Source organism: Tasmannia lanceolata, unplaced genomic scaffold (assembly GCF_043159265.1).
Source record: "Tasmannia lanceolata isolate RefF3 unplaced genomic scaffold, GAP_Taslan_0.1 ptg000018l, whole genome shotgun sequence".
Taxonomy (NCBI): Eukaryota; Viridiplantae; Streptophyta; class Magnoliopsida; order Canellales; family Winteraceae; genus Tasmannia; species Tasmannia lanceolata.
This window is the reverse complement of record NW_027518695.1, coordinates 1846067-1866644: the sequence shown is the minus strand read 5'-3', so window position 1 is coordinate 1866644 and position 20578 is coordinate 1846067. Positions and strand designations below refer to the sequence as shown.

General features: G+C 37.2%; 2 protein-coding genes across 3 annotated transcripts; one reads left to right on the top strand and one right to left on the bottom strand.

The window, feature by feature from the left end:
- Positions 1-3121: 3121 nt before the first annotated feature.
- Positions 3122-5592, top strand: COL2 (CONSTANS-like 2). The gene is made up of 2 exons (XM_077361309.1): positions 3122-3942; positions 5129-5592. Exons 1-2 carry the CDS (start codon positions 3235-3237, stop codon positions 5492-5494), a joined length of 1074 nt encoding a protein of 357 aa, XP_077217424.1. The 5' UTR covers positions 3122-3234; the 3' UTR covers positions 5495-5592.
- A 1927-nt stretch (positions 5593-7519) lies between these two features.
- On the bottom strand, positions 7520-19219 carry LOC143850969 (ASC1-like protein). 2 transcript variants are annotated; one of them, XM_077360278.1, is made up of 7 exons: positions 18884-19217; positions 16996-17222; positions 16635-16790; positions 13749-13934; positions 9876-10060; positions 8090-8149; positions 7520-7951 (listed from the first exon to the last, which is right to left on the bottom strand). In XM_077360278.1, exons 1-6 carry the CDS (start codon positions 19019-19021, stop codon positions 8118-8120), a joined length of 924 nt encoding a protein of 307 aa, XP_077216393.1. In that variant the 5' UTR covers positions 19022-19217; the 3' UTR covers positions 7520-7951; positions 8090-8117. The 2 variants fall into 2 exon arrangements, with proteins under 2 accessions (XP_077216393.1, XP_077216392.1); XM_077360277.1 differs by lacking the exon at positions 8090-8149 and having other exon boundaries at positions 18884-19219.
- Between the last annotated feature and the right edge of the window lie 1359 nt (positions 19220-20578).

Below are 20578 nucleotides of genomic sequence, written 5' to 3'. Positions count from 1 at the left end.
ATTTATCATTACCCTTAATTTTATCTAATAATATGTTTTTTTTTTGGGACTCACAATCACTTCTCAAACCCAAAACAAACCCGGGCCTAAGTGATATATTCGATTAATGCATCTACACCGTCCGATGAAGCTTCTCACAGTAATTAGTCTCGTCGTATCACTCACCTTGTTTAACGAGCGTTCGCTTTCCGTTAAACATTGAAATATTTCCTATCCATGAGACTATTTAGGAGCTTTTCCAAAACAGTTGGATAGTGAAACCCAACCACGGATTTTTCTGTGGGACCCGCACAAAACATTTTGTGGCTGACATTGGACCCGATCGAGTTTGCTTATGTGGCAATCCCCCATTGGCTGCTAGACTTCTTGTTTAGGACTTCACATGTTGGCCCGGCCACTCTAGTTTTTGTTTTGTTTCCTGCTACTTTCGAATCACGTGGACTTCCGCAGGGTGTCCACGTGAAATAGCGGTTAGATGGGCCCCATCTAGCATCTCCTGTTCAGGTTTAGTATATCTTGTTTTGGTGGGCCCGCTTGGGTTGTCCGGTTTGAATATAGTAGATGAGGAATAGGTTGGTTAAACTATAAAATAGGGGTCCACATATCCTTATTCCAATTTTAACAATGGATAATGGATATCCCAAAATAGTGAATACTTGAAATTTAACAGACCCTATGTTTTTTTCTTTCTCTTCTTGCAGAATAACTAAGATAAATAAAAAAATTTACCATAAAAAGAATAATGCTTCTCTCTGTTTTTTTTCTTTCGTTCTCACAAATATGGATTTTACTGAACAGGAATAATAATAAAATGATAATGCCAGTCATTTCGATCTGGTACAAACAATAATCTAGATTTATTCATATACTAGGCGGGTTTGGTCGGGTTGAGGCCAACCCTAGCCCAATCTGGGATCGGATTTCCCCAAGCCTAACTTGATCCAACTTGAGTCTCGGGTTGAGGAGGGTCAATCCTAGACCGACCCTTTTCTAAATCTCTCATCCCTGACCTAATAAAAACGTTGGGGGTGAATTTATCCTCAAGCAGTGAATCATTCTCACAGAAACCGTTACAGGGGCACGGGATATCATTTCCCTTTTGAAAATCACCACAAAATAAGACGATGGGATTGGAATTGGATCAGATTTTGGGTCTGATTAGATGGATAACAAATTGAGAAAAAAGAAAGAAAGAAATTCTTTCATTAACTTTCACAATTAAGGACGTAAAAAAAAATATTTTAAATTTTGAAACAAATAAACTCCAACAGAGACCCCCTATTCTTTATTACAACACCCTTTTATTGTTTTTATACTTTTGAAGGAGGGTTTATTAACACCACCACATTATAAGAATGCCTTTTTTTACTATTTTAAAAAATGTGACCTTAAAAGGTATTTATACACACCTAAAATTATAAAATATTTGTCAATATCATCAAATTCTAAAATCTAAAAGAATAACCCACAATTCATCCATTCATTGTCATATTTTATTAACTAAGTTATGCATAAAAAATTAAAATATTTTGAGGCTTATAAAAAGGCCATGGAATAGATTATTTTTAAGTCGATATTAATTCAATAATTTAATAATATTAATTTTCTACATCCAAATTTTAGATTTCAACTGAAAAGATTTTAAATTTCACCCGAGACTTCACAATGAGAATGAAAAATCCTTTTTTTTACCGATGGATTTCATCAACGGGAAAAGCCCAAGTAAAAGAAACATGAGAAACACAGGTGGGAAATCCATAAGATGTTCATCTGTGCACGTTGATATTATCGGATTCAACTGGCGACCACTAGGCCGGCCCATCTCATTGAGCCCACTTTGATTATATGACTCTAGCCCCTTGATCCATCAAGGGTGCATTTGGATTGCTGGAACCTGGAATTGGAAATGGGAAATGATTCCAATTCTCTCATGCCCGCGAAATGCCTGTCCTCGAAATTCCCAATCATATAATAATAATAATAATAGGGAAATGATTTCAGCACAAACATGTTTTGATAACAAGCGCTCACGTATCTTATCTTTTAGTATTTGGTTAACACGAGCTCATGTATCTTGTCTCGGGTTGAGAAATTATACGGTGTAACAAGGAAGTACCACCCTTGACATTTGATCCAACAGCAGCTCCTCAAAAAGCTCAAAAAGTGAGCTGTTGTTGGATCAAATATCAAGGGCGGTACCCCTACCGTATTGTTGTAAGTCCTTACACCATACGGTTCCCAAAAAGCACCTAAGAGAATTAAATACTAAAAGACAAGATACATGAGCACATGTATCAAAATATAATTGTTCGGAAATCATTTACCTAATAATAATAATAATAAGGGATTTGCTAGGGACCATCATAGAAGGCCTTTCACGGGCGGACTGTTGCATGAGAGAGAAGCCATGTACACTCAGATTTTGTCTTATTAATTTATCTGGAGTGGCTGCTCTCTCATGCAATTGCCCCCCCCCCGCCGCGCTGCGAAATGCCTTCTGCGATGGTCCCTAGCAAATTCCTAATAATAATAATAATAATAATACGGGTTTTCCTTTGAAAATTCAGCTTAAGACCCCAGAGTTGTGTCGAGATTTCGCCAACCCCATTTGTGTTGATCGTCTGATACATGAGATGGTTAGAGCTATGACCATCCATAATGAGTCTACAAGATGAATGATCTGGATCTCACACACATGTGGCAGGGGACAAGAACTGTTCACTCTATATAGTACACTCCATTCTTTGACTTTACCTCATACGAGGGCAACAAAACATCTGCTGAACTTGAAATAATTCAGAAAAAAAAAAAACAGTAAGAAGTCTTTGTTGGCTACACAAAATTCCCCCATTTTTCAAAAATACACTAGATGGGGTGGCCCAGGGAAGAAAAGGGGGTTAATATATCACTTCCCTAAAATGATTCGAAAAGCCAAAGTGATGGGCAGCGAATGGAACCCACTGTCACATTGATTCCAAAGAGCCAAAGTGATGGGCAGCCGTGGACCCCACATACCTCCACAACCCCACTCCACAGAAACATTGTCCAACCCCAAGAAAAAGAATCCTCCTCCCCTCAAATGTTGCCACGTGTCAGCAGATGGATTCTCTTCCAACCCCTTGCTTACTTGGGTTACCCTTCCTTCCTCTCTACAGCCTCTACTGCAACTCTGAAAACCAAGTGAAGGATAAGAAAAAAGAGAAATAGAATTCAGACCAAAATAATACTACAAAAATGTTAAAGGAGGAAGTGAATTGCGGCAGGGGTGGCCGGAGGGCACGCACGTGCGACTCGTGCCGGGTGGCTGCGTGCGCAGTCTACTGCCGGGCTGACTCGGCGTACCTGTGCACCGGGTGTGACGCCCGGGTCCACGCAGCCAACCCGGTGGCATCCCGGCACGAGCGTGTGTGGGTGGACGAGGCATGTGAGCATGCGCCGGTCTCCGTCACGTGTAAGGCGGATGCCGCCGCGCTCTGCCACACGTGTGACTCCGACATCCACTCCGCTAACCCGCGTGCCCGCCGCCACCATCGCCTCCCGATCCTCGGTTGTATCTCCGGCCCACACGTGGGGCTGGGTATTCTGCCGGTAGGCCTAGTCGAGGATTCAGGTGACGGGTTTCCGGCCAGCAAGGTGGAGGAGGTGGAGGATGAAGATGAAGCAGCCTCTTGGTTGGTTTTCAATTCTGCTAAGAATGATAATCAGAGTAATAATGGGTTTTTGTATGGAGGGGAGATTGATGAGTATTTGGATCTTGTGGGGTATAATTCAGATACTGAGAATCAGTACCATGATCACTACAGTGTTATGAATGGTGCAAGTGACAGTGTTGTTCCTGCTGCAAATGAAGAGAAGCAAAAGCAACAACAGAATCTTCAGTTGGATATGGAGTTTGAGGCTTCAAAAGTTGGGTTCACTTACTCTGCTTCTCTCAGTAACAGTGTAAGTTTTCTTTTACTCTCTTCATATTACTTCAATTTAGTGCTCTTCAAAGTAAAATTTGATGGGTATTTGCTGGAGTTGGATTTTGATATTACCATCTCACCATGTCCTTTTTCTGTTAATTTTTTATGGGTAGCTGTTAAACCTGCTGAGTTTCATGGCATAGATGGACAAGTGCTTCATTTCTTATTAGTTTTGCTTTGCTTGGATTTGTTTTGTTTCTTTTTTTTATGTTAGGAAGTGGGTCTTTTCCTCAAGGGGTAGCTTTTGGATGAGAAGGGTCTTTTTTGTATTTCTATTTATTAAATTGATTATCCATCAGTGTAACTTCTCAGTTTCAGTGTGATTTTCTTCTCTTTCTGACTTCTGAAGGATATTAACTAAGATCTGTTCTGAATTGGTGATTCCCTCATGGACACATGCTGCTTTTTCCTTGGTATTGGATGGGGAATTCTAGATTTGAGTTTTTATTAATGAATTTATATCCACTTTTTCTTGAACCTCTTCTTTTAAGTTTTTTAATTGGAGCCTTTTTACGATCAATTGATTTTTGTCTTAAATTTTCTATGCTCTTCCACTGAGCAAATTTGCATAGTTTTGGAATAATTTTTGTCAATATAATTTAAGAATTTGGATGCTATCTAAACCTTGCAAGCTGTACACAGTCTCTTTTTCTTTTTTATTTTTCACCTAAAGTACTCAGGATTCTTGTTTTGAAACTTTAACCAACTAGTATTTTTAACAAATCTACAGTTGTTTTCCATGAGAGTGTGGGTTTTTTCTTATTACTTTGGGTGGTTATGTTATTCTTGTTCTCCATGTGTTACCCATGCCCAAATCTTCTTGTGCTATTGTTCATCTTGTTCCAATTTTCAGCTTTAGTAGAATTTTCTCTGTGCTTGTTCTGTTTCTAGCTCATGGTCTTCATTTTTTGTGTGTGTTGCTAATCTTCGGTTAGGCATAATTAACAAGGAGACAATAACATAAAAGGAAAAACAGAACCCCAAAAAGAAAGACTAAATATTCAGTCCAGTTCTCTAATTGATCTTTTTAATATCAGATATGAAGCTCTTTGGTTCTTGTTCTCATTTTTCTATTGAATGACATGTATTACAAGTTATTCTGTTGTTGGGCTTTCCACCTCAAAATTTATAGAGTTTGATCAGCAATTTTGTGATCATTATAGGTTTCTATATCATCTATGGAAGCCAGTATAGTACCAGATGCAACCATGACTGATATCTCAAACTCACAGACCAGACCTCCCAAAGGAAGTATTGATCTCTTTTCAGGCCCTCCTCTTCAAATTCCACCCCAATTCTCTCCCATGGATAGAGAAGCCAGAGTTCTCAGATATAGGGAGAAGAGGAAATCGAGGAAATTCGAGAAGACGATAAGGTATGCCTCGAGAAAGGCCTACGCCGAAACCAGACCCCGAATCAAGGGCCGCTTTGCCAAGAGAACAGATGTAGAGATTGAAGTAGATCAAATGTTCTCAGACACTATCATGGCTGAAAGCAGCTACGGCATTGTGCCATCGTTTGAACTCTAATAAACCCTCTTGATTTAAGAGAATTATGAATCACTACTGTATATTTTTCAACATGAGCAGTTTGAATCAATGAGAATTACAAATGGTAATTTTGTACAGTCTCTTGTTTGTCCTTTGATCATGGAAACCTTAATCATCCCCTTATAGGTAGATCATTCAGTTAAGCCTTAGTTAAACTTTGTGTCATAAAGTGGCACAAACTGAGTCGCCGATTTCATTGGTGTATAAAAGAAATTGCTCGGTTTCCCTCTTTAAGCAACTCAACTCATAAATTGGGAAGCCAAATTAAACTGAAACGAGAGCAAATCAAACTAGCAAACTGAAGTGAATTGAAGAAGCAAACCAACAAAAAAAAAAGAGTTCACTACTGCCATTACAAGGGTGTAAGGTTCACTCAGGGGTGACTTTGATTTATTGTGGTAGGAGATTCCTTGAATGTTATCAGTGGATGGATCATAGGGACCCACATCCTTTGATATTTGCTAATGCTATTAAAGAAGTGTGGGAGACGATGAAAGGGTGCGATATTATTTTTCAGCATGTCAGGAGAGTGGCCATTATTGCCCTTATAGATTGGCTCATGCAGGAGTTGAGAGAGATCATTTGGAGTTATTTGATTTCCTTCCTCCTTGATATCTTGTAGAAGTTGCTTTAGTTATGTATTTGTTTTTCACAACTTCTTTGTTGTTCTTGTATTAGACCACCTCGGTCCTTCGGAATTCTTTCCCTTTTTACTAAGACTCTTTCACAATTCAAAAAAAAAAAAAAAAACGAACCGGATTCATGTGAAAGAAGGGAACCGCAAGCACGAACAATTACCAGGGACCAATGAACTAGGTAACATAGGTTGTAGCAACAAAAAGGAAAAAGAACCAAAAAAAGAAGCTGACAGCTCACATGGTGAGTGTGCTCTCAGTAGTAATCTGTAAGAAAAAGTTCATTGCACTTTTTCACTTTTCGGATGTGGAAAGATATACTCAGAGAACAAATTTCAGGTAAATAGAAAAGCGAAGCTCACTGCACTGCACTTTTTAAACTTTATGGTGGGGAAGATGGGCACAAAAGTGAACAAATTTCAGCCACATGGAAACGAATGGAAGAACCACTTGAAGGGGTGTCATCATCAACAGGCTTTCTGCTTTTTAAAATTTCAACCACTTTTTATCTTGATCCTTACTGATCCTTTTAAGTCTTGTTCTCTTTTTCACTTTACAATCCCTTTCTGTGCTGCCATTGGCCTGTCTCTGTTCTTTTCTCCACTTGTAAAGCACCCGCTCAGGATTCTTTCTTTGTGTTTCGATTCGTCGAAAATATTAAGGGACCCCATCTCTGACCTCATCTCTGTTTTTGAATCTAATGAGAGTTGCAAGCATCATTTGATCTTTAAATTCATTTTAATACGAGGGTGTCAATAAAACTAGCAGCAACTGATGGCTTGGAGGTAACAGAGAATTCAGCACCAGATTTACCGTCATGAATCCCAACTACTTGAATGAAGTCCACTGTAACTAGAAAATCTCAATTTAGATATAATTTGTGGGTGTTAATAGGAGAAATAATTCAGCCTGAAGCAACTTTAATCTTGGGGTGATTTATAGCTTTAATCTTGAATTGATGTACTTTTTTCTGGGCACTCTTTAGCATTCTTCAATGTTCCTATTCCTTTATGTTTGCACATCTGGGTCTGCTTTTGACGTGAAGGGAACTACCCTTTGGATATGGTTTCACTGGATTGAAATATCATCCAAACTGCAAGCGTAAGTTTTTCAAAGAAAACTTTAGTATGCATTGCTAAGTTCTTTTTATCCTGAATTCTTGGATCTTCAATTGATTATTGAAAACAGGAATGGTCCGACATATAGCATATACACCAAAATCACCTGTGTATAGGAAAACGATCTCACCCGTTGGATCCCGATCGTAATGTAGGACCAGGCGCTCAAATCAGGCCACTGATTCCCCTCATGGAGAATGACCAAAATAACCTTATCTCATGGAAAATGAGAAACAATGGAAAAAAAAAACTAGAGAAAACTACAAAAACCACTGAATTAATCAAAATACATCGTGTTAAACTTGATTACCACAAAATCTCATGATTTGAGTAGCCAAAACCCATAATGTAGATAGTGTATGAACCTTTCATACCTGTTTAACGTCGCATATTGCAATATTCACTATTTTCTTCATATTCTTTTATTGCTTTTCCATTAAAATTAAAAAATCCTACAACTGTGCCGATAAACAGTTCCATAGCTGGTGAAATTTGTTATAAATAGCATTGATGACATGGGAGATGAGAACCAAATCAGATACTGAGCAAAATCCCCACTGTTCGTCCTCGCTTTACTTCCACATCTGCTTCCCAAACTACTATACAAACTCACCAATGGGGGCGGAATTCCCATCCCAGCCATTTTCAATAAATCAAAAGTGAGGAGGCGCGGGACTTCAAATCTGCAAGAAAACAAGAAAAATCTCTGATTTTTTTTCCAATAAATCAACACCCGTATCTGACCTAATGAAGAAGAGAAGGCGCAGATGCAATAAACACATAACAATAACAATAATGTTGCAGTGTGATTGTTTGAGCACCTAGGCAGGCATGCGTGTGGAAGATGTGTCAATCCTTGTGTTCACCTTCATCTTCAGAATCTACATAAGAAATCAATGCATTCCAAAATGGCATGAGACCTTAAAAAAAGGCAATTATCCATCATGGAGTCCTTTGATGGGATTATGTTAATACTGTTAAGTACATGTGACTCAGTTCTTCTGGTTTTCCACTACTGAAAGTCATGTTATGGTGGATCTTTTTCCAAAGGAAGATGATAAATGCACTGCTTCTGTTTGCTAGGAACACCACCTTTAACGGTTTCATGGCTAAAGCCAAACGTTCGATAAATCATAAATCATTATAAGGGGCCATTCATGGTTAAAAGGGGTTCATTTATCATCACTCTTTCCATGATCAGTAGTTAATTTTGTTTCCATAATTTTCTGGAATGATCCATCATGTCCCATGTTCTCTAAAACTCAATCGGATAACATATGTGTGTGTGTGTGTGTCAATATATATATATATATATATATATATATATATATATATATATATATATATACTAGTAAAAAACCCCGTGCGATGCACGGGCCGACAAAGAACTCATAGGTTGATCCAAACTGTCCATGTGATGGAACACAACATCAATAGGTTGTGCCCGTAAAATCATTTCCATAGGCTGATCCTAGCCCTCCAATCTATAGAGGTTTCCATAATTAAAAAGCATAAAGGAGGAAGGTAGGATTGAAATTATGTGGCTTTAATGGATGCCTTTGTTAAAAAGCATAAAGGAGGAGGTAGAATTGAAAATATGTGGGTTGAATGGGTGCCTTCGTTAAAAAAAGTCAAAAAAAGTGATGTGTAATTCTCATAGAATTTTGGGAGAAATTCAAATAATTCTCTCCTTCTCTCTTCTGCTATATATATATATAGGGCGATGATTTTTTCACCCCTCCTGTAGGAGTGATGCAGCCCCCCTTTTTTACTTGATTTGACGTCAAAAAGCGTTAAAGTTGCTTACAATCACGTTAAAAGGGTGGCGCATAATCCTATAGCGGGGGTGAAAAAATCATCTCTCCCAAAATATATAGATAGATAGATAGATAGATATCACTCACACACACACACACACACAATTCCAAGGCTCTAATTTCTAGTCTTTAAATGAGCTTTTATATAATGAAATAACTTTTAACGTCAAATAATAAAGGTAAAAATGAAGAACAGGGTTCCATTACTAAAACAAGGGAATGTAGATAGCATTTCCCTACATACGTGCATCAGGTATTGACCCCGTCAATTTATGCACTTCTGCTCATGTTAGTTTGTCTTATTCAGTGTAGTTTTACTTTTTTAATAGGTTACATATAGGATAAACTGGCATAGGTAAAAGAGCCTAATGTCACGGTTTGCAATACCAGTGTGTGTGTGTGTGCGCGCGCACACACACACACACAGATATATATATATATATATATATATATATATATATATATATATATATATATATATATATATCGCAGAAGTAAGGTTGATTTCTATGTCTTCCAATGGAGTGAACCCAATAACTCTTGTGCTAGCAAACCCAGCTATGCATTCCTGAAGGAAAACATCTAAAGAAGCAAAAGGCAACGCATCTTGAAGGATACAATAGAAGCATCCCAAAACCTTTTACATATGAAGGCATTGGTAATTTTGCCTTCGCATTTTTCAATGTTAACAACAGTTTGTTAGTGCACATGTTCCCGCGCAAGTGTGCCTTTGCATGTTTGCAATGTATGTGAAGTTCAGGAAACCATCAAGGAAACTTGTGGTACGTACCAGATCGGACATCACCTCCAAGCTGGCCTCTTGCTCGGATTTGTCTTGCGAGCATCCGGTACATCAACACAAACCAATAAAAGTGAAGGACAAGTAAGCAGAAGAGAAGACTATTGAACACATAATAGAATAAGGACCCATCAATCTGGTGCTTCTCCTTGTCCAAGGTCAAAATAACTTCGTAACTGCCAAAAATGGAAGCATAAAAACATAAAAAAACAAAAAAGTAAATATCTCTTTATTATAGACCTTCCTAAACAAAAGGAGCAACATATTCTGCAACTAGTGTCACCAGTTTCACAAAACTATCTTTAGTATCTTCAATGAAAAAATGTACATGTTGCTAATATATCATGTCAATGGTTTAACATGTTTTTTCAATAACTTTATACTAGTTTGTCCACTTTACTCCAGAAGGCACCATTAAAAATTAACTTTATAACTTAAGTTAGATATACCTGAAGTTATGGTCTATTCAATTAGTAGAGAACTAATTCTCAAGTTATGTAGATAGGGCCCAACATGGATGACCCTAATAGCACAACTTGTAATTATTGACAAGTGATATTATATTAAGGCATCAATTTATGGAGTTGCGGATTCAAGCCAATGGATAAATATTTTTTATTTTCATTGGAGAGTAGGGATCATGGACTTTCCATAGGACCCATTTTACTGATGGGATTCATCACTACTTCAAGTTGATAAGGTATCCGGACATGACGATCAAGGATTCAAGAGAGTAATAACCTCTTTTTTTAGTATTCAATCATTCCTTTTCCACTATCAGAGTTGCGCACCAAGGATCTTTCATTCTCCTCTTACGAAGTCATTGAGAGATTATACACATTCAAATCTCAGTCCCACCATTCAAAACCCTAACTTCTCATCCTAAACCATTTGAAACCCTAGTCCCCTAATTCAAAAGCCTAATTCTTCCACCCAACATATTCGAAATCCCAAAGCCCTTAATCCCTCTATTCGAAAAGCATGACCCCACTCCCCATCTCACGACAACCTAAAACACTTAACCCCTACACTTGAGAACCCTAAAACCCCAAACCCCGACTTTGAAACCCTAATCCTCATTGCCAACCTGATGCAAACGCATACACTATAGAGTGTCCCACACCTAAGTTTCAGCAAAAAAGGCCTACCAAGAAACCGGATTATCTGAGAGATTTCATTCTCTGATTCTATCCTCATTTAGTTAGTAGCTTGGTATTTAAGTTTACTTATGATAGTTGGTAGTACTAGTCGTTGTTTGGTAGGACTTTAACTGATAAGTACTTTTTTAATTTTAAAGCATTTAGGACTCTTTTAATTGGGCTTCTCATACTGTGTATAAAAAAGGAGAGAGAAACAGAACGGCAAGGGACTTTTATTATTGACGAAATATACTATTTTTTTGTGAACAGAAGCGTTGGCTTCTCGAAATGGTTCTCTGTGTTAACCGTATACTTGGCTTGGATTTTACTTCCTACTTCTTGTATCTCATTAGTTTAGTATCAAAGCTCTAACACTCCCAACTAGCCAAAACCCGAAACTCTAGTATACAAGAACTAATTCCACAAGAAACTCTTTTGAATACTCTCCATTAGATCAATAACGCTACATGAACGGAAGAACAAATGCTTAAAGTAGATGGAAAGATTGGTTAGGGCTGATTTGATCAAAGGATCTGCCCGCCTAGGGATAGCGCTCCTCTCTTCCACGATAAAAGCTTCCTCTCGAATTGATTCATTATCGGATTCCACATGCATTTATTTGGCTTGCCAACTCACAACGGGTTTCAAGACATGAGTTGGTCAAGTCATATATGCCATATCGACGAATGTTAGCAATATCCTCCACTACCTGGGCCTTCACCACTATGGTGAATAAAATTGGTCCAAGTGGGTTGCCTTGCTTTAACCATGCTGAACTCTTGAAGAATCACTTTTGTGTACCGCTGATGAGGACAAAAAACCAAACCGATGAGCTGCAAGCTCTTTTCCATGACTCCATTGATCTCCAAATACAAGCCTCCCAACATATAATGCTAAAAAATCCCAATCCACCCTGTTTTTTTTTTTTCTTTTTTTGAATGGTATCATTCCACCCTATCATATGCCATCTCTATATCTACCATTCTTATAATGGGCATTGAAACATTCATGCCCTATCAAAGATCCATAATATATAGAATCATAGTCACAAATATCTCTGACTTTTTCAATAATATTGCAAATTTTTTCAATATTTTGCTAAAACAACAAAATCCAGAAATAATCTCAAGAGCTTATTCTTTTATAATATTTGCCATTTCAAAAAAAAAAATCTCAAGAGCTTGAAAAATACCGTGATATCTTCATAATTTACTTTTTAGCAAGAACATATCACAAAAAATTGCAATAAATTCACATTACATTTTGTTTTCCAGTTTTTTCTTACATTTTATATTTTATATATTTTAAATATTTTATTTTTCCAATTTTTCCAATATAAACCTAAAAATAATAAAAACTTTATAATATCTCAGGATACACCCTACCAAGAAATTCCCAAGACAAAATTTTTGAGTATGCCTAGAATTTACCTTCTGTTGTTGAATGCACCATGGGCCCAAGATATAATAGGATTCAACACTCCTCTTAGTCAACTTATGCAAGAATCTTATATGCACTAACAAGTAGGCTTATAGGTTGATAGTCCTTGAGCTCATCCAATCCTTCCTTCCTTGGCGATCAATGTTATAAAGTAGAGTACCACTTGTCCTATCCAATTTATCCCACTGGTGACATTTATCTCATTGATAGAAGCCAAACAAAACCCCCGGCGCTCTATCCCACTTCATTACAAATAGCATGCTTTCAATCTCCTTGTCAGCAAACTCTTCTTCTTGAGTCCTTGGCTTGTCCTCATCAATAGCTTCTAACTCCATACCATCCAATCTGGTCCTGGAAATGGGTCTAAAGTATATCAATATATAGAACCCCATCCAATCTGGTCCTGGAAATGGGTTTAAAGTATAGAAACATATAGAACCAGATGATTTCATTAGTTATGGCTGAGGCATCCTCTTGTCTTTCCCCGTGAATCAACAGGCTAGATATTTGATTCTGATGTCTCCTCACATTTGACTGTGATATTCGATTGCTTGCTGTTTCCGCTTTATTTCTTCTTGGATACTTCTTCTCCTTAATTCATCTTTTGCCTCTTTCTTGTTCAGACTTTCTGCTTCTGACAGTGCTTTTCAATTATGATGTTTTACATAATTTTGAGAATTCTAACGATATTGACATCATTTGATGCGTCACTTTAAGCAATCTAGGCAGATATTGAAGTGTTAAATGTCATGAGGACTTAAATGAAGTAGCTTGAACTTTAACCTCTCAAACTTTTGCGTGATGAACAGATCACACTTATTATCTTTTCTACTTTGTGTTGATGTAACATGTAAGATTGGCTCATTAGTTACGTGGGCTTGCTTAGTGTGATACTGATGTATGTTACCAGTAACTTCCTCATTTTTTCGACGTTTTCCTACTTTGCAGGACAGCGACCCTACTTTGATGGATTTGTAATTTAGTGAATGGTAGGCCTATCTAGAGAATTATCTAAAAGTTAAGTAATTATCCAGTTAATCCTCGGATCTTACAAAAAGTCATACAACTTCCTCGAGAAGAGGAGAGATAAGTGTATCAATGTGCACAGAAAGAACAACTCACATATATACACAAAAAAATTCAAAACAATCACACATTCCCCATGCCTTTTTTTTCTCTACATTTATAAATTATGGAACACAAAAACAAATGCGGAGAAACAGAGAATACAAAGTATTAGTAACAACCAATCGACAGATGCCTACATGAAGGAACTTATACTAACCTAGTACTCCAAAGTATCCAGAATGGATAATATATGAGGCGAAGTATGACCCATGATGCAACAAAAAGAATGAATGTAAAGCTAGCAATATTCTCATAGCCACCGTATTTGGACATCTTCCCCACTTCCAAAAAGACATCACTTGCATCATGAATAGCTAGAACAATCGAACCAACACGAGCAAACCTGCAAGGGAAGGCAGATCAAGAGTTAATGTGATTGCAGAAAGCTTATTAAAGCATTATCCTAATATGCTTGCCCCTGTACATGCACAGCAAATAATCGTACAATTCCAGCAAAAACAATGGCTTAACTCAATGAATGCTAGATCTAATAAGTTGACTCATATGAGGTCATTTGTGGGAAGAGATTTAACATTTTACAGTGTACATCCGTCCCCTTGCAAGCCTGTAATGGAGAGTGTTTGTGGGAGTATTTGGGCCCATTGATCGATCCGGGTCTAATGAAACGGGCACGAAGGCCCTCCTAACTGGTCTACAGATTTTCAAATCTTGGTTTGAAGGTCATTTAACCGTGGAAGGAGATTCTCACATGCAATTAAATGGGGAGGTGGAAGGAGCAGGGACCCGTGGTGCTTGAGCGTCACTAACAAAATTGCAAATTTATCAAAGGATAGGAATCTTTTCTTTCTATCATATTCTTAGGGATGCTATGTCTTGCCCCCTTCTTTTGCAAGGGTGCCCGTGAGTCTAGCATTCCTCTCTCTCTCTCTCTCTCTCTCTCTCTCTCTCTCTCTCTCATTTATCTACTCTGACAGAGTAGAAACTGTGAGCCCATATATATATATATATATATATATATATATATATATATATATATATATATATATATATATATAACTTTGTAATCAAAATCTAGCTCAAGAAAAAAAAGTAAAAGAAATGGAAGGAATGCATTTACCAAGTTAAACATTGACATCAGAAGCCGATATGTGACTCGTGGTAATAAGTGGAACATGGGTAAAAGCATTTAGAGGACACATTCACTAGGAATGCACTTCGACTTTCGTACCAACTCTAAGAACACTATTTGGATGCAGAAAGGTATACCACTGGTTTTGCTTAGAAGAAATATAAATGTGTTCCTTCAACTAAGAAATTTGTTAAACATTTTTGAGGAGCTTAGTTAAAATGCAACAAACCTATATAAATACACACAGACAAAGAAATGCATACAGGCAGGCAGGCAGTTACAGAGATATGCTGACACACACATCACATGCATAGTGTCCTGTCCATATATAACTATATAAGGAATCTTAGATGTTTGATGTTTCCAGAGTTGACACACCCAGTTCCATGAAGCTTGACAAACAATACTCAACTCAACTCAACTCAACTAAGCTTGACAAAGAATAATGAATGCAAATTTATCTCATCTCACTTGAGTTAATACAAAGATATAGAACTAAGAACCATAATGATAAGAGGTGGTAATGCGAGCAGGGTGGAGTACAATTCAGTTTGAAGTAGGGTTGGAAACGGTGTAGAGAATACCCATAAGGCCATAAGTGGCTGGATCCTGTGATTGAGCCTCTAGCTCAATGGTCAAGGTTTTGTTCTTCAACCTAGAGGTCGGAGGTTCAATCCCAGCTTACCGACCAAAAGAAAAAAGTGGCAGGATCCTGCTTTCGGGTAGGAGACTGAGACACAAGTACCAAGGTTTCTTGCCAAAAAAATAAAATAAACACACAGGTGGTATTCTCTACACCGTGTCCCACCTCTTTTGTACGGTTACAACTTGGGTCAGGTTTCACCTGACCCACATCGGCCCGACCCGAAAACAACATGGGTCGGGTTTTGAAATCATGGGTCTTGCGTCGGGTCGGGTTTAAAGATAAAAAAACCCGAAACCCGACTGACACATATAGGTGTACTATGGCTTTCTTAAATATCTCTTGAATAACATAGCAAATTATTTTCCAAAATACGATATAATTGTTTTCGTTGAGGTGATCATGTTTGTGATGTGAAAATATAGTTTCCTTCTTAAATTTATACACTTGATGACATAAATTTAGATATTTTTGGCGTGAAGAGTTTTGATGTGAAAATATAGTTTCCTTCTAAATTTTTTTTTCTATAATCTTTAAAGTTAGTCACTATCCTACATTTAAAAATAAAAACCCGACCCGACCCAACCCAACCCGAGAAACTATCTTGGCAGGGTCAGGTTTAAGAATCTCGGGTTTTCCTATAAAAAATTAGACCTGACCCGCTCGACCCGAGTTGCAACCCTGCTCTTTGTATCTCTTTTACCGAAAATGATTTTATTTTCAAGAAACTACAAGCAATAGGTGGTGGAAATGCTGCCATTTTTATGAAAAGACAAACACAATGGGGTGGAAATGTGGAAAACACGCACAGATATACATATAAATATACATATATTAAGAAAAATGATATGTCCACCTCCTTTTCCATCCCTTTTGTTTAGGAAAAGGAAAAGTCTAACAAAAGGGAATGGAAATGCAAACATGTTTAGGAAAAGACAAGCAAAAGACACACACACACACACAAATAATGTGCATAATAGCACTCTTTCTTTATTATTACGTTAGTACAGCATTCGTTGGACATTTTGTGGAGGTCTTATATCAGTTATAGCCTTTTTCAAATGGCGTAAAGGATAGGTGGTCTGCCCAACGAAAATATTATGGTTGAATAATGCAAGAGAAAAGAAGCAAGGTATTTAAGAAGAAAAAGTAAATGAAGTCAACATGCAAGCAGTGCAAAAGTATAAAAGTGCTGTAAGTTTTTAACAGAAAAGTATAAAGTGGACAGCATTAACTAAAGTCTAGAACACATAGATTAAAAAAAAACTGTTGAAAGAAAAAAAAAAATATAGTTCGATTCATGAACAAACCTGCACACATAAGACAACACGATAAGAATGACTGTTGCTATATGGTGACTCATTGATACTCCAAAGTCTGACCTCCTCGTCTCCCAGAAAATCAAAGCAAATATGGAGTACGTGTAGAATCCAGCAGTACACATGTACAATGCCTTTAGTTTCAATCTAAACATCAAGGGGAATGATCAGGATAAAATTGATTACCAAGTTATAATTGGGATTTCATATATACCAAGAAATTACAAAGCATTAAACAGATGTGATTTCACATATACCAAGAAATTAGGGATAAAATTGATTACCAAGTTACACTAGATGAATTTGCTGAAGTTTAGCAGTAAGCATAGAAGATTTAATATGGTAAACTTACTTAATTTTTTGATCTGGCCAGACCTGCTCGCCAGGTCCTACCCAAAAATATTTGGTGTTTGTGGACCAGGGCTCATCATATGTAACATACAAAGCGAGAAACTCTGCTGAAAGAAAATAAATGCACTTCCATGCCGACTCCTTGAATTTCCTTAGCTTTTTTCTCATTTCCTCTTTGTCATCCAGCATGCCATGCCCATTTCCAATAATATATCGCCTTCCCAACTTCTGTGACAAGCACATATTTGTGGTTCAAACTAAGCTGGAAATATTAAAAGAGAAAAATTGCAAACAGTCATTGTATAATAAATCTGGGAAAGTGATATATCCGCCCCTTTTGATTACTTGGGACACCCAGGAGCAGGGTATCAATGACTGCAGAGGGGCTGCTGTACTTCATGTCAGAAGGATTTAATGGGGCTAATTGCCACGTATGGTACTTCACATCAGAAGGATTTAATGGGGCTAATTGCCACATATGGTACTTCACGTCAGAAGGATTTAATGGGGCTAATTGCCACATATGGTACTTCACGTCAGAAGGATTTAATGGGGCTAATTGCCACGTATACTGCTGCTGGGTGTCCCAAGTAATCAAAAGGGGCAGATATATCACTTCCCTGAATCTGACGTCTAGTAATTTAACTTAACCCATATCCATTAAAGACAGCAATCAACTCATGCATTGTCTTCAAATTGCCAACTTCAAATTATGAGAGACAAAAGAAAAGAAAAGAAACAATGTATCACCACATGAAAAGCAGACCACCAATTTATGAAATTTCTGTTTTTTTTTCTTAATTACAGAAGTACTAATCAAGTCTAAATAACTTGATAGTAACTAGTAAGATGTGAAAAGGGAATTGGATGCAATAGAAAATGGAAAATGATGAAAAATAACACCAGTCGGAAAGGCAATGGTTTGTAAATACAGCAATAGAAGTGATTTTCTTCACTCTGTCAAATAACATCTCAACCATTTTGGTGAAGATAATTCAAGAGCCAACCACGGTATAATGGATCACCGCCGCTAAGCAATAGAACTGATATTTTTCTTACTCTGGTTTGCTGTCTTTATCTTCTCCGAGTGGCACTCAATTATAAACTGCTAATGTTAAATTTATACCACTTACAATATACCATATCCAAGAAAAATTCAATCTTACAAAAGACACCCAAATCCTTGGAATTGATTGTTGGTTCTCAACTTCTCATAAAAGCATCGAATCAAAAACTAGCCAAAAGTAAACAAATAGACAAAATAATACTGGGGTAAAATTTGGCATCCAATCAACGGCCAACATGTGGTTGGGACTATAAAACTAAAAGGCTGGAGACAGTAAAAGGGTAATCTCACAGCTTTTATGTAAACCCTAGAAACTACAGCCGCCACAGAGATAAACTTGGAAAAGTCCCAGAAAGGCAAGATTCCATTCTTGCCTAGGATTCTACTCCATAAAAGATGGACCAAACTTCAAGGTACGCATCCCATTCAGTCATTTTCAACTCACAGATAGCTCAGCTCTTACTGTTGCCCATACTGACTTAGGCATCGGAGAGTGCCCCGGAGTCCAACTCCGGTCATCTTTCCGATGCCAACTCAGCACAGTTTGCCGTCAGAGAGACTAGTCCAGATTTCGGCACCAACATAAATAATAAAGATTTATCATCTAAACATATGATCACCCATTTCATTTCATTCAAGGACCTATCAGAACAGTAACGCAAAATTAAAAAAAAAAAAACCCACCAAGAAAATGCAGAGACACGAATGAAAGGATTGTTCAATCAACTAACTACCACCCATTTCATGCCAGAACAAAACCAAAAAAACCCACCAAAAAAAAAAATCAGAAAAGTTAGACGAATCTGGTCATATATTCGCATACCTCAAAGACCAATCTGTCAAGGAGGAACCTAACTGAGGGGAAAAACAAGGCAAAGAAAGGGAGCATGACGAAATCTTCATAAATGGGGAATGATTCCTCCTCCCAATCTACAAAACCCAACATATCGATCAAACCCATTTAAAGAATCGAAAGAAAACTCAACCCCTTCGTTCGAGATCCAGAAAAGAGTTAAATCTGCAAGTTTCAGACATCCTCTCTCGTGGTATCAAAATCACATAAATAAATAAAAATGAAAAGGGGACCGGGTGTATAATAACCCACTCGGAACCCGATCGAGAAGACAAATCCGTGAACATTACTACTTCTAATACTGCCTCTATTTGATTTTCCAGAGTCGAGGAACAGTTGAAAAAACAGTTGCTAAAATTACTAAAATGCCCCTGGCGTAGTTCGTGCAGGTCCACAGATACATCTGATCCGAATTTAAATAAGACAGGATCTAGAAACATTAGTAGGATCCAGCGGTGTCAGGAGCCAGTTATTACTTGGGGTCTGTTTGGGTGGCAAGAAAAAATAATTCTGATGGAAAATATTTTCTTGGTTTTTTTTTTTTTTTTTTTTACTATTTAGAGAGAAATGATATGATTATATCATAAATTGTATCTCCTCTGAAATAAAATTTGAATAGGGTTGGTTCCAATTATCTTTTTTCATGAGCCAAAAAAATAGGAAATTTTAGAAATATTTTTCCTTTCCAAACTTCTCCATGAAATTCTTTCCATCTAAACAAGAAATTTTAGGTACCATCTTATTTGAAAATTTAACCATGAAACAATGATATTTTGGTTAGTATGGTCTTCAAAGTTCCTTTGCAACATTTGAGAAAATTGAGAATTTTTTCCGGTGTTTTATCCACAAGTATTTGTCTTGGAAAACTTTTGCAAGCTCCTATCTAAGCCAATATTCTATGTTTATCAAATGTGAACGTTAGTCACCACCGACTCTCTTAGAGTCCTTATTTAATTTGGTTTTCTTTTGAGTTATCTAGATAAAGCCGCTTAGAACTACAAGTAGAATATGAAAGGTAGTGAAGCTTATCTTATCTATTATTTTAGGGAAGTGATATATCCGCCCCTTTGATCACCAGGAACACCGCCTGTCAGTGTTTGGGGCAATCGGGGGCATTGAATTCTTCTGACATAAGTACAGCAGCTCTTCTTTAGTCGCTGGGGGTGTTCTGGTGATCAAAAGGGGCGGATATATCATTTCTCTTATTTTATTGTTTTCTTTATATGGCTAGGAAAGAAGAATTTTTTTATCAAAAACTTGGTTGATGACTTGATGTTATCAAATCGGATAGGTTTCTTGATGTATATAAGAAAGGTTGAACGAGTGAATAATTATCCACATTTTTTTAACGACTTATATTCAAAGCTTTACTTTTACATAATAAATCTTTGTTCTTAGGTCTATGCAAAAGTAATCCTTCTCTCTCTTGTTTCTTCCAATCGTTACTTTTACTCTTCCAAATTACCAAAGAATGGTTTACATCAAAAAGCCCTTTAGAAGGTTTTTTTTTTTAATTAGATAGACAAGCTACATAGTTTCAACTTTCAAGGACAGAGAGACAACCAAGATGGGGAGGAAATATTATCTCCCTTCTAATGAGAGAATTTGGTGTCTCACTCGGACGACTGCACAAGGACTATTACATCAAATCCACTGATTCTTCAG